Below are 21,792 nucleotides of genomic sequence, written 5' to 3'. Positions count from 1 at the left end.
CAAGAGAAACACTGAAGGCCACATTGTTTTAATTTAAATTGCTGATATTTATTTAAAACAAAACAAAAAACTTTTGTAACAGTGTTTTATTGCATATTTGCTTACACGTGCAATACCAAGTTAACATAGAACTGTTAATGAAGCTTTTTCTGCTCGTTTTGCTTTTTACTTAGCATGTGAGAAACAGGCTAAATCTTTTTTTTATTTATTATGCAGGTTTTTTTAACAGGATTGTTTTTTTGTTTTTGTTTTTTTTTTGCAATAATCACAAAGTGCTGTTTGGTTTATAATGTATTCGTTGCACCCTCTTGTGGACTTAGGACATTTTAAATGTATATGTTTGATTTACAACTTTATTGCATTTTTGCATAGATGAAGCAGAGAACATTTTGTGAGAACCTCTAGTACATTATGTTACTATGTTTAGTACCCTTATGTCCAGGTTTTGTAAATCACTGAAATAAGCATTTTTTCTTCAGAATCGTGAGAGAGTTGTGATCTTTATTCTAAGAAAAAAAAATTGTGATTCTCAATTTATCAAGAATCGTGCAGCTCTACATCAACATCAATAAAAAGTGTTGCTATAAGCAATGAACAATTAGAGATAAATAAACCAGTCACTTGCTTGATGACAGGTCTGAGATCAGGTTTACAAAGACACTAACATGATCTCATCCTTACTGACACTTAGAAACATTAACATGCACACACATGGAGAAACACATGGAGCAATATTTGTATCTGTTAGTGTTGTCAAAAGTACTGGTACTTCGGTACCGAGGATGTAATGATACCAGTGTTTCTGCAGTACTGGTAGTACCGAGCACCAACTCAATCCGGTACCAGCGTGCAGTATGACTGACACACCAAAATCAAATTAAAATCACGGCATGTCCTAGTGTGATTTATTAAACCGCTAAAGGCTGCAATCTTAGTGTGGATGAGTTGCGTACTTTAAATGTATAAATAAATAAATAAACAATAAATAATATTTATTAATAATATTAAAAATATTTAAATAATATTTAAATAAATAATATTGACCGCTCAAACACTAGAAACTCCACAGACATTGAGAATAATTCACGTTGTATGAGATGACAGAGCAGAGCACTAATCTACTGTGAACCACTCAGCACATGTAAAATATATATTTATATAATTAAAATCACAGCATTTGCGCTTTAATCTCAACTCAACTTTATTTATAGTATTTAAAACAACTGAGTTGACCAAAGTGCTTCACAGTAATAACATTTAAAACAACATTTTAAAATTACCACATACACAAACACCAGTAATCAAAAATACAATCACTCCAAAACTGTGTCCTACATTTCATTTGTCAGACTAAAAGGCCAGTGTAAAGAGATGAGATTTCAGATGTGAATTAAGTCTTCAATGATCGCACCGGGCCACGACGTGAACTGTTTATCTGGAAAAGTGAAGCTTCTGGCAAAAAACACATCATAATAAAAGTACGATCCAAAATAAAAGCTACATGCTTGAAATTGATTAAATAAAATTTATTAATAATACAACTGTATACTAAAATGTAATATTCTCTGTAATAATAATAATAATAATAATAATAATAACAATAATTAATCAATTTATCACAAGCAATACAGCTGTTGATAAAGATTTGGCAAAAAAAAGGCAATTTCACTTATTAAAAGTTTTAAGAATTAATTAATTAGACACCATTTTGATGATTAAATTAAACTTTAAAACATGTTCTGAAAATAATAATAATTATTAAAATAATTTCTAAAAACTTGTGTTTAATAGCACATTATCATATTAGCATATTTTTGCTGTGGTATCGAAATTGGTATCGAGAACTGTGAAATTTCATTGGTATCAGTACCGACTACTGAAATTTTGGTACCGTGACAATTTTGTGCATATTGTGTACTGTGAGGATTGAAACTGCTGAAATTTCACATGGTTCATTTAATATTCTTGAAGCAACGTAACGCTTGCTAGCCCCAGTCAGCTGTGTGCTTTCTACACTGCAAAAGAGACCCCAATACATACACAAATACATGCACGTACTCAGTGACATCACCACATAACACACAGATGTCAAACTCACTTCATTTCATGTGGCCGCGAGCAAATTTCTGAAACGTGGGACGGCATGAGATCAGAATGTCTCACTGATCAATCAGTTAGTGCTTTCCTCGTGAATAATAATGAGCCTTCCCCTTTCGTCTAAACTGTATGTTTTGGAGTGCATTTTGCTCACCTCAAATGAAAGCAGAGTGACAGCACTACCCGGACCATTTATCAATGCGAGTGCAGAGCAGGTGTGTTAACTCACGGACTGCGCAGATCATTATCAACAGCACTAGACACTATCCAGATCAGCACAGGGCAGATGCGTTTACTGGCGAACTGGTCTTAATTGCAGCGCACAGACTATTTTAAATCCGCTTTTGAACCAGTGTGATGCGCAGCGGGGATGCTGAAACCCATTTAAATGTGGTACAGAATCGTTTGACGCAAAACTCCTTGGTTTGTGTCTCAGTGATGAAACTAGTTTTAAAAAACAGCCCCCACATTCTAAACTGACGAAGAAAATAGGAGAAAACATAAATTAGAAGGCTTTTCAATCCTAACATCTCAACACAAAAATTTACCATGGATTTACTGTAGTAACGCTAACTGTATTAACTATGGTATTTGTGGCAGAAAAATTTTCTAAATGTTTTTAGACTGCTGTTTTTTATTTTAAAAAAATGCCATAGTCACACATATATATATACATACATACATACATACATATATATATATATATATATATATAGTTGTAAGGGGGTTCAGTGGAAAGGAGGAGGCGAGAAGCAGCTTTCCTGGTTCAGGTAAGGATTTATTTTTTCTCTTTGCAATATTGAACTTAAATCACACACCGCTTCATTAAAATAAAACTCTCATCATCACAAAACTCTTGCTTCCTGTTCGGCTCTGTGGTGCCCAGACTCTTTCTCCTTTCTACTTGCGGTGTTGCTCTATTTATCCGCTCTCCCCGTGCTTACTGAAATTAGAGACAGGTGTTAGACATAATTTAGCTCAGGTGTAAGCGCCCTTACCGCTTTCTCTCTCTCTGGAGAGATGCTTGACCATGCCCCCGCTGCCACAACAGTATAAATTAAGGCTGTCAATCGATTACAAATTTTAATCAAATTAATCATTATTTGCTGAGAAAGGCCCCCAAATAAGATAATTCATATAAATAACAGGGCTGTCAAATTAAAATTCGATATTCGAATATTCATAGAATTTAAGAAATTCTGACAGAATTCTGAATTTCTGAAATACGGAAGGAACCGACGATGATTTCAGATTGATCGCATTCTTAAGCTAAAAAAAGTTAGACACAGCACAACAAATAGAGTTTAACAGAAAGCAGGTGTCTCAATATGCTTTTGAAGTTCTTTTTAATTAGACACATCACCTAAAAAACAGCGCTCCTGCATGAGATGCTGAATAAACAAAAACAAAGGGAAACAAAGATGTTCGTCTAGCACGTTTACATCGAAAAACAAATGGATGGTTGCAAAAGTGTTCAGTGTGAATAGCCCCTTACAATTGGTGGAGGTCATTGGCTGTTGCATCTTGCTCTCTTATAAGCATTTCTTAGAAGAAAAAATTAGTTTTTTTAAACGCTTTGTCAGGAAAGGAGTTCAACATCGCGTTTGGTTCTAGTCTGTTGTGTTCCGTCTGTTTGAACAGCCTCTTGCCTGGGCTCATAGTCTGAGCTGCTTCACCACCGAGTTCAGCCGAATACCACTGCTATCTGTGAATATTGCTACTATACATAAAACTGTACTGAGTAAAAAACAATGTGGTATTTCGCTGTTATTATGAAGCTTGAGTCTGGTGTAGTAGAAATCAGTGCAAATGTAACACCATGTGAACTGTCTAATGAAGCGTTTTCCCTTCTCATTTTACTTTTGACTTAACATTTGAGAATATGGACCGACTACAACTTTTTATTTATTTATTTTATGCACATTAGTTTAAAATGGAATGCTCTTTTTTAACAGCCAGGAATGTTCTTTGCAATAATATAACGGTGATCTCGAGACACATAGTTCCAAGTTGAACATCTTTCCTGACAAAGCATTTAAACATCTCATTGCATAATCTGAGAAACACTTCTAAGAGGGCAAGACACAATGGCCAAAGACCTCCACCAACTGTAAGGGGCTGTTCACACCGAATGCTTTTGCAACCATCCATTTGTTTTTCTATGTAAACACGCACTAGACGAAAATCTTTGTTTCCCTTTGTTTTTGTTTATTCAGCATCTTGTGCAGGAGCGCTCTTTTTTGATGATGTGTCTAATTAAAATAATTTTTTCGCATATTGAGACACCTGCTTTCTGTTAAACTGTATTTGTTGCACTGTGTCTAGCCTTTTTTAGCGCAAGAATGCAATCGATCTCAAGTCATCAGTGCTTGGCACAAATCCAAAATTCGAATGCACAGTTTTAGCATTCGAATGTGCATTTTTTTGTTAAATATTACGAATATTCAAAATTCGATCCGAAAGAATATCTATACCTCACTGCGTGGAACTGATTGGGGGAACTCTAAAGAAACAAAAACATCTAACTACACATGAATTCATTATAAACTAGAGAAGAAATAAAAAACAATTATATAAAAAATGTGTAGCCTATTAAGAAAAACATATTTTTTAAAGAGTCTAGTAGAATATTTAACTATTTATAATTAACAGTAATTTCAGTGAAAATCTTCAGTAGAAACAAATGTTCTCTTTACACACTTTTTCAACTTGTATCTGAATTTAAATGGATTAAAATCTCTTTTTGTTTACTTCAGTTGTAATAGGATATCAGTCCACTTTTTAATCACACGGTTATTTTTCTGGAACCCAGTCAAGTTAAATATTATTATAATTTAATTTAAAATAATAATAATTGCAGTCATTGTTAATAATATTTTTAATAATAATAATAATAATAGTAATACATATTTGAATTTTATTATACATTAGTAAAGTATTTCAGTCCTAATTTCTTAACTTTAAAATCCAGTGATCTGTGTGTAATTCACAGTAGTTTAATATACTTTTCATTCAAAATCTGATAAAATGCCTCTCCAGTTTCGATCTCAATGCAAGTTATAAGCAAACCAAACTATCGAGCATCTACATCTGAGGTGTAGTTCATGTGTAGCACTCACATATTGCACGCCGCTCTGAGATCTATCAGCCCATGCATGCCATGTGTGTGTGACACAACAGAGCACTGCTATTACTGAAGCGTGCTGCTCATAAAGACTTCATATTTATTTTTTAAACGCAGCCTTTTAAGATTCACAAAGCTATATTATGTTTTCAAGAGACTTAAAATAAAATGGACGAGTCATATGGACTACTTAAATGGTGCTTTTATGGTTCTTTTATGCATTTTTGGAGTTTGATGGTAAGGACCAGGTATCAGATCAGTGCATCCCTAATAAAGGTACAGCGCTCTGTGCATGTGTTAAGCATGAGGAAGTGTAATCCAGCTTCAAATTCTTATCGCACCATAGAGACTGCAGATCACAAGATTTATAGTGCAAATTAAGTTAGGCCTATATTTTGGTCTGTTGAAGGGTTGCTCCAAAACCAAAATTTTGTCTTTGGTACAATACCAGCCCTGGTACCGCTGTATCGATACTAACTCAATACTTAGGCAACAAATAAAAACCCTCAGATTTTTTATGTAATTACACAGAAAATTACTTGTCTAAAAGAACTGCATAAAGTCTTATAAATTATACCATCTGTTTAAATTTTTCTGGATTCCATTTAAAATGTTTTAATTAAATGTTATAGTTTATATAATAAATATAATAAATTGTGTTTAATGAAAAACATACTGTACAGCTTTAATCAAATGAAAATATAATATTTTTCAACAATTTATATGTATAATATTTTTGGTAAAAATTAAAAAAAAAAAATTAAAAAAAGGTGCACAACAGAGCATAACAGTATAAATGAAAACATAAAATGAAAAAACATTTTTTGATTACCTGAGGCAAAAGGCTGCCATGGCTGAATCACAGCATGCTGATATTCAGTACACTTGCTTTTGTGATATTGATATTTGTGATATAATACTAACAATATAACCATTTAATATTAAATTATTGTTACTATGAGTATTATTGCGACTGCTATGAATATTACACTTTCATAGAGTAGTAATATTTTTCTGTCGTAATGTCTTCAATTTCACGCAATCAGTTGAATAGAGCTCTCATATCAGTGGGACTTTTATTTTGAAAGATCTTTGAAGTTCTTCCTGTTTGTGAAGCGTTCGTTATATCAAACTTCCCGCGACTCACGAGCTGAAATCTCTGAGCAGCAACGGAGAAATAGTTCATTTGAGAGTTTACAGCCGTTTATACACTCAACACACTGATCTGTGGCTCTGCAGATGGATCCTATTTGACACTGCATGAAAATCAAGCATTAGTAGTGTGTGTTGCATTTGTGTGCCTGTGTGTTGTGTGTGTGTGTGTGAAGGAGATGACAGGGCAGAGAGGCACCTCTTATTCATACTGTGGCGTGCAGCGCATGTGACTGTATATTATTTAATTAAATGACATCCTTCTGCTGTTAATGATCACACTAGGCCATATAGAGGCTTTTTTATTATTATTTTCAAATGGTCTTTGATTTCATCTCAAAAATCTCACATTACATTACATTTTGATAATGGCAGCATACTTTAATATGGTACCGAAATTAACAACAAAATGATATCGAACCATTTAAAAAACGTTGGTATCGCAATATTTCTTTAGTACCGGTATCCCGCACAACCTAAGTCTGTTCCCACCTAAAACTGATCTGTTCGCTTCAGAAAACATGGATTAAACCATTTAAATCGTATTAATTACTTTTATGCTGCCTTTTTGTTCTTTTTGGAGATTTGGGTTGTATGGATACACTGGCGGCCAAAAGTTTGGAATAATGTACAGATTGTGCTGTTTCGGAAGGAAATTGGTACTTTAATTCACAAAAGTGGCATTCAACTGATCACAAAGCATAGTCAGGACATTACTGATGTAAAAAACAGCACCACCACTATTTGAAAAAAGTCATTTTTGATCAAATCTAGACAGGCCCCATTTCCAGCAGCCATCACTCCCACACCTTATCCTTGAGTAATCATGTTAAATTGATCATTTGATACTAGAAAATCACTTGCCATTATATCAACCACAGTTGAAAGCTATTTGGTTCGTTAAATGAAGCTTAACATTGTCTTTGTGTTTGTTTTTGAGTTGCCACAGTATGCATTAGACTGACATGTCTTAAGGTCAATATTAGGTCAAAAATGGCAAAAAAGAAACGGCTTTCTCTAGAAACTCATCAGTCAATCATGGCTTTGAGGAGTGAAGGTTATACAATGCTTGAAATTGCCAAAAAATGAAGATTTCATACAAAGGTGTACACAACAGTCTTCAAAGACAAAGGACAACTGGCTCTAACAAGGACAGAAATAGATGTGGAAGGCCAGATGTACAACTAAACAAGAGGATAAGTACATCAGAGTCTCTAGTTTGAGAAATAGACACCTCACATGTCCTCAGCTGACAGCTTCATTGAATTCTACCCGCTCAACACCAGTTTCATGTACAACAGTAAAGAGAAGACTCAGGGGTGCAGGCCTTATGGGAAGAATTGCAAAGAAAAAGCCACTTTTGAAACAGAAAAACAAAAAGAAAAGGTTAGAGTGGGCAAAGAAACACAGACATTGGACAACTGATAATTGGAAAAGAGTGTTATGGATTTTAACCCCATTGAGCTTTTGTGGGATCAGCTAGACTGTAAGGTGCGTGAGAAGTGCCCGACAAGACAGCTACATCTATGGCAAGTGCTACAGGAAGTGTGGGGTGAAATGTCACCTGAGTATCTGGACAAACTGACAGCTAGAATGCCAAGGATCTGCAAAGCTGTCTTTGGTGCACGTGGAGGATTTTTTGATGAGAACTCTTTGAAGTAGTTTAAGAAGTTCTGAACATTTTTTTTCAAATTGTAATAGTAATTTTTCATGTTATTAATGTCCTGACTATACATTGTGATCAGTTGAATGCCACTTTGGTGAATAAAAGTATTAATTTCTTTCCATAAGAGCAAAATCTGTACATTATTCCAAAATGTTGGCCACCCGTGTACATTCACATAATACCTCCATCAAAATAGCTTCGTTGTGTTCCGCTGAAGAAAGTCATACGAGTTTGAGACAGCATGAAGGTGAGTAAATGGTGAACTATTCCTTTAAAATCAATAGGGCTGAAATGATTAGTCGATGTTATCAACAACATCGACAATAAAAAATGGTCAACAAAAATTTTCGTTGTCAAATAGTCTTTTGATCTTATTTAACTTAAAATCTCACATAACGTAACGTAGCACTGCAGCTCTCGCCAGACTGAGGATAGGAAGAATTACATAGCTCACAGTCCAGATGCACTCTAAACTTTACAAACAGTTTCAGGTGATGTAGATTGCAAATTATGAGGGAATTATAATACAAAAATACAAAATAAGTAAATACAGAAGCACTCTCGTTGTGGAATAAGCGGAGCCGGAGCTCTTTAAAGGAAACACTCCGGAGTTACATCTTAAATGCAGTTATATTTAATGCGTTATAGCTTTATTCAAGTTCAAATAATAAGGAAGTAGATCATTTAAATAACTACAAACTCCGAAACTGGCATTTCTCTGTGGGGTCAGTGCCTCTTTTATGAGTTGTGCGAAGTGTCCTGATCTAAGGGGGAGAGACTGAAACCGCACCCGGCTGAGGCACACACTGTCGTGGGGACGCTCATCCCTCAAATGTGGACGCTTAATACAGCTAGATTATAACGTGATGGCTCGTGACTTATTGAATCATAATATATGTGTCACTGTGCATTTCTTATCGTGAAGGAAATTGGCAATACGCAGCTTTATTAATAAGCGAGAGTTTGTTTTTGTGTGAGTTAAAGATGGATTGAAGTGAACAGAAATGTGAGAGAGGGTAGTCATCGCTCCATTATACACTGCAACAAAATGTGTTTTTGATTTGTTTTTGTTTTGGCTTGTTTTTCAATATAAATATCTAAAACTCCTTTAAAACAATATACATTTACTTTAGCAGCTATACTGCAGAAGAAAAATAGTTATCTGAGAATGTTGAATATAATATTAAAAATACAAATATTTAAAATATCTAAAAATCCTTTAAAAAAGATGCATTCACCTCAGAAGCAGCATATACGATATTTAGACTTGCTTTTAGAGAATAGATCTTGAATAAGTATATTTGTCTTTACTGCACTCAAGTTATAACCAAGTGAAAAAATACACTTATATACAAAATACACTTATATTTAAGAGACAATCTCTTAAAGCAATTCTAAATATCTTATATGTTGCTTCTCAAGTAAATGTATCTTGTTTTAAAGATTTTTAGACAATTTTAAATGGAAAACAAGACAAAAATAGGATTTTTTGCAGTGAATTTCTTTACTGAATTAAACTTAATAAAAAGTATGTTTTCCCTTTAATTCAGTGAATGTCATTTAGAGGTATTTTTAAAAGATGATTTTGTCCTCTTTATTGTTAGTAAGCACGTTTAATACAACCTTTTATGTCAGGGCACAAGCTGAATAATCGGTTAAGAGCTAATGATTAATTGTTGCAATAATCACCGAATAGTCGAATAATCGTTCTAATAATCGATAGATTAATCGATTATCAAAATAATCATTAGTTGCAGCCCTAAAGATCAATTGACAGCATTTGTGACAATGTTGATTAACACAATTTATTTTGACTAGTGCTGTCAGTCGATTACAATTTCTAATCGCATATTTTTTTTGTAGTTAATAACGATTAATCGCAGATTTTGAAAGTGCTGAAATTTGACACTATATATCACTCTTTTCTTGTCAAAATGGATTTATTTCCATCTTAGGAAAGAAAACAAAACAATATTTAGCAATTTAATGCTTTATTAACATTTTCCACACAAAGCCTTCCACAATATAAACACAGAAATGCACTAAAACATCACCAATTCAAGTCACATCAAACGTTTCCCGAAGTCTAAGTGGGAGTTTGACTAATTGAAAGAACTAGTCCCCACATAGGATGCATATTCATTGCAATGGGCATTAAATCTCTTAAACTCTCATCACCCACAATATTAATCTGCCGGTAGACTGTGACTATCCGCTTTCCTACAGCAATCGTGAAGCTGCTTTCATGATTCACGTCAGGACGTCAATGCCGCTTTGAACTCACCATGCGCCTTACATAGGTGGAAAAATACTTGATTTCTGTCACAAGTCCCATCTGGGCTTGTTTTGTACATCAAATAGCGCTAAGACTGGGGTGGGGAACCCTGGTCCTGGAAGGCCTCTATCCTGCAGAGAGCCCCTGTGCTTAGAGCTCCTTTCTCCATCATTTTATCACTGATAGGGAAGTGCTGTCAGAGATTCTTTTATTTACTGAGATAACAACCTCCATGGCTCTATCATAAGAGAGAGCATAATGGTCAACTTTAGTGTGTTAAGACAGTTCCGCCCATAGAATGTCTATAGGACCGCCACGTTATGCTGTTTTATGTTAAGCTTGTAGGCTCTATTTGGTAGAAGGGCTCTGGCGCTATGGTGTGTGCGTCACTGTAATGACTCCATGCCGACACATTACAAATGTTCCGCCCTTCACACAAGTGTTTATGCTGCATTAACAATAAATGCGTTAATCATGATTACGAAAAATTCACACGTTTTAATTAACACTTTAATTCTGACAGCTCTAATTTTGACATGTCCCTCTTTATAAAAAAAAAAAAAGAAAAAAAAAGAAGAAGAATTTCTTGGTTCCATTGAAGGAATTACAATGGAAGTGAATGTGGCCAATCTGTAAACATTAAAATACTCACTGTTTCAAAAGTATAGCCAAAAGTCCAAAACAATATGTATGTTAACATTATTTAAGTGTGATAGAATCGCTTGCTAACCTCTTCTGTGTAAAATTCTAGCCAATTTGACATCTTTGTTAACATGATGACTTAACACCGTAAACACTAAAACCCTAAAATGGTTGTAAAAAAACAATGATTTAAACCACTTTATAGCTAAAATAATACACAAGTTTTAACAGAAGAATTCATTTAAGTGCTTTTATAAAATTATAAGCTTCACATTTCTGCCTTTTAACCCCTCCAAAAATGTGGCTCCATTCACTTCCATTGTATGTTTCTCACTATAACCTCGATATTTGCTTTTTTTTTTTTTTTTTTATAAAAGAAAGGAGGGACAGGTCAAAATAATTTTTGGTGGCAATCAACATTATGCCACAAATGCTGCGATTAGGGCTGCCCCCTGAAGAGTCTTGGTCAACAAGTTTTGATTGGTCGGTTGGTTGCAGAAAAAACTCCACATAAAAACAACAAACACCGGTATTACCGCTTGTTGGACGCTAAGAGGTACTATGGGGTAATTTTCGTTAAGCAGAGTTAGGGTTAAGCCTACACAATAAAGCAAGACACCTTGATTTTCAACTTGATTTATTTTAGTTAAAAATTCAAATGAAACTGGAAAAAAATGAAGTGCAACTAAAATGTGTGTTGTTCAACTTTTTGAAAGATGGCTTTACAACAGTTGTGAAGGGCAGCATGTCTTTGGAAACTAACCTACTTCATCTGTGCATTCTCTGCCGGTCGGGTATTTGGTTATCCGGGAAAATACATCATGTGTGTGAATAAATTTGTTTTGTTCCCTCCTTCACTATATATATATATATATTTATATATATATATATCCAATTACATCGGCAACCCCTGGGCTGAGGGATCGGTGAATATTCATCTTTTTTTTAATTTAATTTATTTATTTTTTTAAATGAAAAACTTAAATCAAATACATTTCTAAATTCAAATTGCACTCCAAAAAGCAATTAAAATAATGAAGTGATAAAAGAAGAGTATATATATATATATACACACCTTTCCATTTACCGTCAGGCAAGAATCCATCTTAACATGCAGGCGGAAAATTACTTACACAAATGAAGAAATAAAAACAATTATAAATATAAAAATAATAATTATAATGATGATAATAATCACTGAAATATAAATCATGGTTCGAGGTGAATGTGTTTTTGTATTATTTATGTTTTAATCACAGATGTATAGGCTGCAGAGTTGCGTTCACAATGAACTGCTCTGTGGAAATAAAGAGAACTGAACTCAAAGCACCTCCTGAGCTGAGATATCTGAGGTCATTTGCAGCACTCGTAGACGATACTGTTCTTGCAAAACAAAAGAAAGAGTGAGAACCTTTTACATGCGTGTGTTCCACGAGACTGCAGGCCTCCGTACAAACAGCGTGTCATACATGCACATAGACACTTTTCTGTCATCTGTTCTTGATAATATAATAAAGTGTGTTTCTTCAAGCGTGTGTCTGTGTGTCTACTGGCAAATTATTAGTAATATTAATTTGATAATAATAATAGCCTAATAATAATAATAATTTAATACATTAATGGGAAAACGAGCCAAATACCGTTTTAACATCATTAAAGGCATCAGCTACTGGCGATCACTCTGACCATCGTTGATCCCCGAGATCATCGTCTGTCGGCACAACCCTAATGTGCATTTCTCTCTATAAATGAACAAAATGTTCAGACAGTCTCCTTGCTGGTTTTTCCGACACATTCAGAATCATTACCTCTTTTCTCGGTGACGCTGCAGCTCGCTTCGTGTGTGTGCTTGTAAAATATATATTTTAAAGGCTCATTATTATGGTTTAGTATTTCTCTGTAATGTAGAACAGTGTTAGCAATGTTATGTATAACCTTCTTTCTAAGCCCTGGAACTCAAACCATTTTCTGATGCCCCCCAAAATATATATATACATATATATATATATATATATATATATATGTAATTAAATTAATACCATAAACGTATGACAGCTAGTCGACCAATGGCTTAAATTAATGCCTACTAGTCGACTAGGAAAATCTTTGATCGGGGGCAGCCCTACTGTCGATTGAGCTTAACTTGTATTGAACCCAGAATTCTCCTTTATAGGCTAATTCTGACCTGTCTTGTGTTCAACACATCCAATCTATGTTCAATGGAAATTATATATTGTTAGAAAAATAAAATAGACCTACATTTTGTACCTCTCTGTACATTTTTTTAAATAGAACTCCTAAGCAAAATAGTGATATAATGACAGCATAGGTTGAATAAAAGCCAAAATATAGTTATCGGCCTATAGTTTTGTTTTTTCAGAAATCTATCTATCGATCTATCATGTTGTGTAGTGTCAGATCTAAAGACACTAACTTGATCTCATGTGTTCCACTGACAGTTCACTCAACACACAGGTAATGATGACTGACTGTATGCAGCTGCCTCTCGTCTGATCATTCTGATATGATGTTTTGATTGTGATATACTGTGCGTGAGTGTGTGTTAGTGTCAATGATATAACTAATAAACACAGAATTATGTAAACAATCAAGTGTTCAGCTGCATGCATCTGTGAATTAGCATTTAGCCGCAGGTAAACTCAGTGTTTCTCTAAACTATTTGCTCGCAGACTTCCAGACACAGCACATTCCCAGCTCTAATATCACACACATTCATCATGAGTGTAGCAGTAATGACACAGCACCACTTTAATAGAAGGTTTTCACACTCACCCGCCATTTCTGCGCGTCTTCACCGCTCAACCCGCCAAATGCAAAAACTACTTCCTGTTTACCCACGTGCTTCCGCTCTCTAACGCCATTGGAAGACAACCCGCAATTATTTTCTCATCGCAGCCTTCCTTCTCGCCAGTGTGATTTTGTAAAATAATGTATTTCCTAATAATATGGTAAATCGAAGAAAATACAATTTAAAAAATACAATATATATATATATATATATATATATATATATATATATATATATATATATATATATATATATATATATATATATATATATATTGCATAGAGAAACGGAAGGCTATTTCATGACTATTCTTTTTTTTGCATTATTACATTATTTTCATGACATGACATTAACTCCACACTCTTTAGTTATTTAATTAGTGGTGATTGTCAATATCTAAATTTTTACGGTAATACAGTTACTGTTTTAATTGAAATCAGCATTAATTATAGGAATATTCTGGGTTCAATTCAAGTTATGCTCAATTGACAGCATGTTGATTACCACAAAACAAAAAAATCAAAATTCATAATTTGTTCATAATTTGTTCGAATAGTCATAATTACAGTGAGGCGCAATGGAAGTGAATGGGGCCAATCCATAAACGTTCAAATAAACACTGTTTCAAAAGTATACATGTTAACATGTGATAAAATCAGGGATTTACCTGCGTTATGGCATTTATCACATGGGTAACAGGGTTTACAGCATTTCGCCATCATGACAGCAAAGTTGTAATAGGATATAACTTTACAGAGATAAGTTTAGTAATGATTTTATCACACAAAAATCATGTTAACACATACAGTGTTTACGTTTGGTGGCTACATTTTTGAAACAGTGAGTATTTTAATGTTTATGGACTGGCCCATTCACTTCCATTGCACTGTAAGTGCCTCACTGTAACTGCATATTTTGCTCAACTTTAAATAAACGAGGGACGATGACAAATGTTTTGATGACAAACGTAAAGGTAATCACTAAAGAAAAACTTTGCATATTTTAGTGTAGTGGCAGCAAACATTAAAAATGAAAATAGACACGTTAAAATACAATAAATAACCAGGCAAGTCTCTCTAATCTGACCAAAATTTTACTAGACTATCATAAAATACCTCTGAGAGAGGGAGAGAGAGAGAGCGAGCGAGAGCGAGAGCGAGAGAGAGTTGTCAAACACTAAATTGGACCTTTATGAAGCACCATTATGTCAGTTTACTCAAAGAGTGAAGGAGGGAATAGCTGTGCAGACTGACCCTGGGAAATCCTGTGTCATTATCCCTGCCTCAGTGATACTGAGCTGTGCCGGACAATCTTCTCAAACTGCTTGTGTCTGTAATATCTGGGTTGATTCCTTAACAGTACTGGATTAGTGGCTTATTGAAGGTACTTTTCTGACCTCTGGTCACTTACATGTCTGCTAAACCATATAAGAGTAAAACATGTTGACTGATGTGTGACCTGTGAGGTGGATCTCTGGGAAAACCCACACTTCTGCTCCTGATATCGTGGGGAGTGGTCAATGAAATGTGAATTGTGGTGATCTCTGATTTTGCCCACCTTATAATTTACATTACATATGTAGTGTCTTGTTAAATGTTGACAGCTGAAAATCGCCCGTTTGTAGAGTGTCCTGATCATTAGCTTTATAGCTAACCTGGCTGACTGTATGAGTCTGCTATTTTAATTTTAACCAAGTTTCTTGACTGAAATGTGTCGTCAAAACCTTTACTCTTAATGTTACATGGCAGATCCAAACAGACACACTACTAGACACTACAAAAGTAGTAGTACAGGTAGTGTCTTTATCTTTATAAATCATGAATCATATTAGATGATCTTAGGAGAACAAACCATAAATTAATACCCTATATTACACAGTGTACAAGATCTGCTATGCCAATCATTTGGTTTCACTATATATATATATATATATTTGTAATATTTCAAAGGATTTATATTTTTAGCACTTAGTGTTATGGCAGACCAGTCCAGTGTTACTCACAATAAATTATTATGTTAACCCTGTAAAACAGTGTGTTTCACTTATTTACTCAGGAAGTATATGGGCTGCGAGATACAGGAGGACAATAATAATAATAATAAAAGAGTTGCAAGGATACTGGAGAACTGGTGCTCTCTGCTCCACATCACAAAAAGATGGAAACAGTTGTGGGACTTTTGTGCTTCTGGTGGTAAGACATCACAAAGCTATATGGCCCAAACTTGTTTGTGTAACATGTTCTTTTCTATACAGTAATGGACTTGTTTTTAACGTGTAACTGTTATTTTTTCCAATCATTTGTGCAGAATGCTCTTACCCTGGCTAGGAGTATCCATCCCAGACAACTGATACAACACCATGACGTGGCAATGACGTTGTTCATGTACAACCAGCTCGAGCAAAATGCAAGCACTCCAGTTGTAATGCTCAATACCAGTGTTTGTGTGTGTAAAAACAAGTACTCAAATTTATTGTCTTTTGTAGTTACATGCATGACAACCTGTCAATTGTAACCAAAAAATTATACCTTTTTGCCATCAGACTTGCTTTAAAGTGTTAAAAAACAGACACTCTTTAAAATTCTATTCTCCTCAAAATGCCTTGATAGAACTCAATAAAAGATTTGTCAACTAAATGGCAAAAAATATTTTGTCAAATGAGATGAGTCATCATTTATACTCGTATTCATGTTGTTCCAAACCCAAACGACTGACTTTCTTCTGTGGGAGGAACTCAAAAGAGATGTCAGGAATTATGATAGGGACTGACAGCCTCACTTTCATTTCAGCCTCATTAGCAGCATCTACATTTTACAATGTATTCTCATATTCCACAGAAGAAACTAAATGGTACAGGTTTTTAAAAAAAAACAAAACAAAAAAAAACATGAGGGTGAGTAAATCACAGAATTTTCATTTTTAAGTAAGTCAACCCAAAGACAATGTTACGGTTTTACGTTTACATTTTGTATTGCACTTTCATTTCAAGACATGACATTGTAACTTAAAGGAAATCTGACATAACAGAAAAGTAAAGAATATCATATTACACATTATAAAAGGTGTCCTGTATTGGAGATGGAACCACTTTTTGTTGAGTTTTGGAGCAGGTGAGTCAAATGCTCAAAGTTGATAGGCAGTACACAGGGGAAACATCTGAAAAAGATGGCAATAATTAATGAGTCAGTTATCACTGTCAGAACATGATGCTGTATTTTATGAAGGAAAATTCACACAAAAGTACTTAAATGCAAAATTCTAATAAATATTACCTTAAAACTGATTTTATTAAATACATAATCATAATGTGAAACCAAATGATTGGCATAGCAGATCTTGTACACTGTGTAATATAGGGTATTAATTTATGGTTTGTTCTCCTAAGATCATCTAATATGATTCATGATTTATAAAGATAAAGACACTACCTGTACTACTACTTTTGTAGTGTCTAGTAGTGTGTCTGTTTGGATCTGCCATGTAACATTAAGAGTAAAGGTTTTGACGACACATTTCAGTCAAGAAACTTGGTTAAAATTAAAATAGCAGACTCATACAGTCAGCCAGGTTAGCTATAAAGCTAATGATCAGGACACTCTACAAACGGGCGATTTTCAGCTGTCAACATTTAACAAGACACTACACATGTTTATAACTGAGAGAAAATGATACAAACCTTAAGTCACAGTATTCCTCTAATGGCGTCTGTTTCTTTAAATGTTTGCGGATAGTAAAACGAAGCATGATTGGTTGAAGATAGAACATGCTACGATTGGTCAGAGTAATGTGGCCTTTATCTGATTGGCTTGAGTAGACAATGGGTGGAGCCCACCAATTTGTAGAGTTGTGAGCACATCTTGATGCTAGATTTGTTTCAAAATCAACAAATGCACTGAAAAAAAAAAAAAAAAAAAAAAAAAAAAAAAAAAATGTAATCAGATTACATTTATTTTAATGGATTACATGATTACATTTTTGATTACATTACAAATCAGCCAAATGCAATAACTAGACCATAGCGTAGTGTCCATGCAACTAAATCATTAAACATTTATGCCTGAGGAAGGTTTCATGACTGAAACGTATTAATAAATTTGTAATATTTGCATTATGTGCAATAGCAGTGTGTGGGACTTTTTCTTGTTTATTACTACTGTTTAATTAAACAAGTGTTAACGTAATACATATGATGCTTAATATATTTAAAACTAGTGATTAGATTTATCAAAACATGCAATGTGTAATGCAAAAGTAAAGAGATTAGATTACCTAAAAAGTGTAATCTAAAAGATTTGGTTACTGGTTACAATTTAAAATGTGTAATTTGTAGTTAGTATCGGATTACATTATAGGAGTAATCTACCCAAAACTGTTTATCTATAATTTATCATGTCATAAGATTTACAACAAAAAGGCATGTGCATCATAAAACAAAGGCCATTTCGGAAATTATATTACAAGGTCTTCTACTTCCAGAAGAGCACAGAAACCTTCCACCAGGAGGCAACAGATATCTAGTACATTGCATACAACTGGTTTGTCAGCTAAGTTTTCATCATTATAGGGTTAAATCCATCAATCCGTGCGAGGCAGACTTCAGGACTGTAGCGTCCCACTGTGGTTGAATAAAGTTTTAACATTTTTAAACACAATTTTTGCTTTCACTAGTTCATCTTAAATGGTCCTGTGGTGTGACAAATTAGTTTTTAAAAGTGCATATGAACTCATAAAAGCAAAGAAAATAACTATTAAGTAAGTGTTGTTGAATTATACTGTTAGCAGCAATAGTCATTGAAGGCACTTGTCACTGTTCATTACTCTCAACAGTGGGGCTTTTCAATTGAACCCAGTTCCATTTTAAAAGCCTCTCTCTCCACACACATCACTGCATAGTTAACCTCGCCTGTAAAGTGATCAAATCTATAATTGACGGAGTTGTGATTTTAATACCCCCTTGTCACATTATATAATTAAGTAGCTCTCAGAAATTAAGACTGCTTTAATGTGTAAAGGAGCCACTGATAGCGAGAGCTGAATTTCACCCTGGCGCTAAAGCTACGTGCTTGGTTTCATGATGAAGTACTTTGTGCTTACCAGGGCTGAACTTTTGATCAATTATGTAGTGAAGCTGTTAATAAATTGTTTGGAATTAATGCCTTCTCTGGACGCGTAATGTGGAGTATGTGTGGTGTGAAATATGTGTTTGTAATACGTGTGATATGAACCCTTGTCTTGTATCTCATATCATCAAACCTCGTCACATTTTATTTTTTTTATTTTTTTAACTCCAGTGAATCTTCCTTATAAGGAAGGTTTATTTTTAAGGGTCTATTTCTGCATAGAAAATACCTTAAAATCTTGACTACAAAAAGGCTATTGAACATTTCCACCATTATTGCCCCAGGAAAAAGATACAGTTCCTTGAACATACACTGTCCTTTTGAGACAACAATAGTGGGGCATGTTCACAATAGCGGGGCATGTTCACACACTCATATGTTGTCATAATTGGAACTTGCTGTTTATGACACTGTTTTAAGAAGAAATCCTTTTTTGTAATACTATCTAAAATAAAATAAAAAACGCCATATTTTACAACATATCTGAATTTTTTATGGTTTATATTTATTGGTATTTCAAGAAATTCACAAAACACAAAAATATAAAACTGTTGAAATTGTAATTCAAGAATAAAAATTATAGCATTTAGGGTTAGGGTTAGGATTAGGGTTACCTAACCTAACCCTATCCCCACCCCAAGCGCGGACTGGCAATTGGGAGAACTGGGACTTTTCCCAGTAGGCCGGCTGCAAAATGGGGCCACATGGGCCGCTGAGTTATGCAGAACACGCCACAAAACAACGCCACGATATACGGAAGGGGGAAGCGATATGCAGAAAAGGACAGTGTTCAAATTTTAGGTTCTTAATCTTATATGTTATTGATCTCCCCATCTAATATATTTTCTTCCACTCCATCTTTTTATTCATCCTTGATATTATTTCTCTCCATTTCATCCTTGCATTCATGGGGATTCTGATTTGCCTTGTAATTTGCTTTAAGGATACAATTCTAATTACTCTGAAAGTGTATTGCGTAATTTATTTTTTAGTAATGGAGGTAGTATACCAAGTATTAGGTTGTCAGGGCCCACTTCAATCCTATGATTATATATAAGCTTTATAATTTATATATTATTTCTGCATTTCAATCTATTTTTAATATGGGGATTAAGTATTAAATATTTGTATAATGAGCCTTATGATCTTCAGAATTAAGCCAAGTGCTCCCTTTCACAAAACTATTATACTGAAGGCTTATTTAATGACTATATTTATATATTAAAAAATATAATCTGTATCTTCTAAGGATATTCACTCCAGATATGAAAATAAGTAGTCTGAGTAGCCATACAACATACAAAACCTTTGCTTGAGAAAACACACATTTGACCAATTGGACCTTTGACTCTAAATCTTATTGTTACTGAGATATAGCCCTTGAGACAACTAGCCCCGGTCTCCTCTATATGCGTGACTTGATTGCAAAAGGACACCAGAAGATTAATAGTCCTTGATTTGCATGTGATGCAGAAAACGAATGCAATCAGATCTCTATCTGGCTGAGAAATTAATTTGTGTTGGAGGTGTATATGAAGTGTAGATAAATCATATCTAGATATGCGAGGTAAGAGGTGTATATTTGATCCAAATCAGAATCAGAAACAGAATGAGCTTTATTGCCAAGTGTTCTCATGTACACAAGGAATGTTTTTTGGTGATAGGAAAAACAAGTGCACACAGAATATTACAGTGAGACAGAATATAATACAAGGTAGGAGTATAAATAGACATACAAATAATAGGACATATAACAGAATGGTGTATGTACATGTGAAAGTGGTAATGTATGTGCAAGGTAGGTATGTACAGTTATTAAATAAAATAAATATGAATATAAATATGTGAATTTACATATGTACATGAGAAATGCATTTACATTATTGCACTATGGGGGAGTCCTGAGGCAGTTTAATTGTTCATGAGCAAAATGGCCTGAGGGTAAAAACTGTTCTTGTGCCTGGATGTCCTGGCGCTCAGTGCTCTGTAGTGCCGGCCAGAGGGCGTGGGAGTGGAAAGGGTGTGTGGGGTCCAGAGGGATTTTACAGGTCTTGGAGGGTGGGGAGGGGGGCACCAATAATCCTCTCAGTAGTCCTGACTGTCCGTTGTAGTTTAGATGTACACAGGACAGACTCAGTGACGGCTGAGTAGAACTGTGTCAGCAGCTCCTGTTTCACGTTGAACTTCCTCAGCTGGCGAAGGAAGTACAACCTCTGCTGAGCCTTCTTCACAATTGAGTCTATGTGGGTGTCCCACTTCAGGTCCTGAGAGATGGTAGAGTCCAGGAACCTGAATGACTCTACTGCTGCCACAGTGCTGTTCAGGATGGTTGGGGGAGGGAGGGGGTGTTCAGCTCAAGGTTGTTGTGACCGCACCAGGTAGCCAGCTGATCAACCTCCCATCTGCATGCAGACTCATCACCATCGTGGATGAGGCCGATGACCATGGTAAAAAGACAGTGGGGTCTTTTGCAGTACAGTCATTCATGTACAGGGAGAAGAGCAGTGGAGAGAGAACGCATCCCTGAGGAGCACCAATGTTAATAGTGAGGGTCCTGGATGTGAGTTTCCCCAGTCTCAGTAGCTGCTGCCTATCTGTCAGAAAGCTGGTGATCCATCAACAGATTGGGGTGGGCACAGAGAGCTGGGTCAGTTTGGTTGAAAGAAGATCAGGTATGATGGTATTGAAGGCTGAACTGAAGTCCACAAATAGGATCCTTGCATAAGTCCCAGGTCTGTCGAGGTGTTGCAGGATATAATGCAGTCCCATACTGACAGCATCATCCACAGACCTGTTTGCTTGGTAAGCAAACTAAAGAGGATCCTGCAGGGGTCCAGTGATGTCCTTCAGGTAGGCCAAAACCAGTCTCTCAAACAACTTCATGACCACAGACGTGAGAGCGACAGG

General features: G+C 35.0%; 1 protein-coding gene across 3 annotated transcripts in view; it reads right to left on the bottom strand.

Moving 5' to 3' along the window:
- The window catches only part of LOC127446846 (histone acetyltransferase type B catalytic subunit-like), a 64,507-nt gene extending 50,713 nt beyond the window's left edge, over window positions 1-13,794 (bottom strand). Inside the window, exon 1 of one of the 3 annotated variants that reach the window (XM_051708134.1) lies at window positions 13,750-13,794. In XM_051708134.1, coding sequence (XP_051564094.1) covers window positions 13,750-13,756 — 7 coding nt within the window. In that variant the 5' untranslated portion in view covers window positions 13,757-13,794. Of the gene's footprint in view, window positions 1-2,915; window positions 3,007-12,596; window positions 12,700-13,749 lie in introns of those variants that run through there. The other 2 variants (XM_051708136.1, XM_051708135.1) reach the window with 2 other exon arrangements.
- Window positions 13,795-21,792: the final 7,998 nt, after the last annotated feature.

This window comes from Myxocyprinus asiaticus, chromosome 10, assembly GCF_019703515.2.
Source record: "Myxocyprinus asiaticus isolate MX2 ecotype Aquarium Trade chromosome 10, UBuf_Myxa_2, whole genome shotgun sequence".
Taxonomy (NCBI): Eukaryota; Metazoa; Chordata; class Actinopteri; order Cypriniformes; family Catostomidae; genus Myxocyprinus; species Myxocyprinus asiaticus.
Note: the sequence above shows the minus strand (reverse complement) of the source record. Positions and strands in the feature narration are given on the sequence as shown.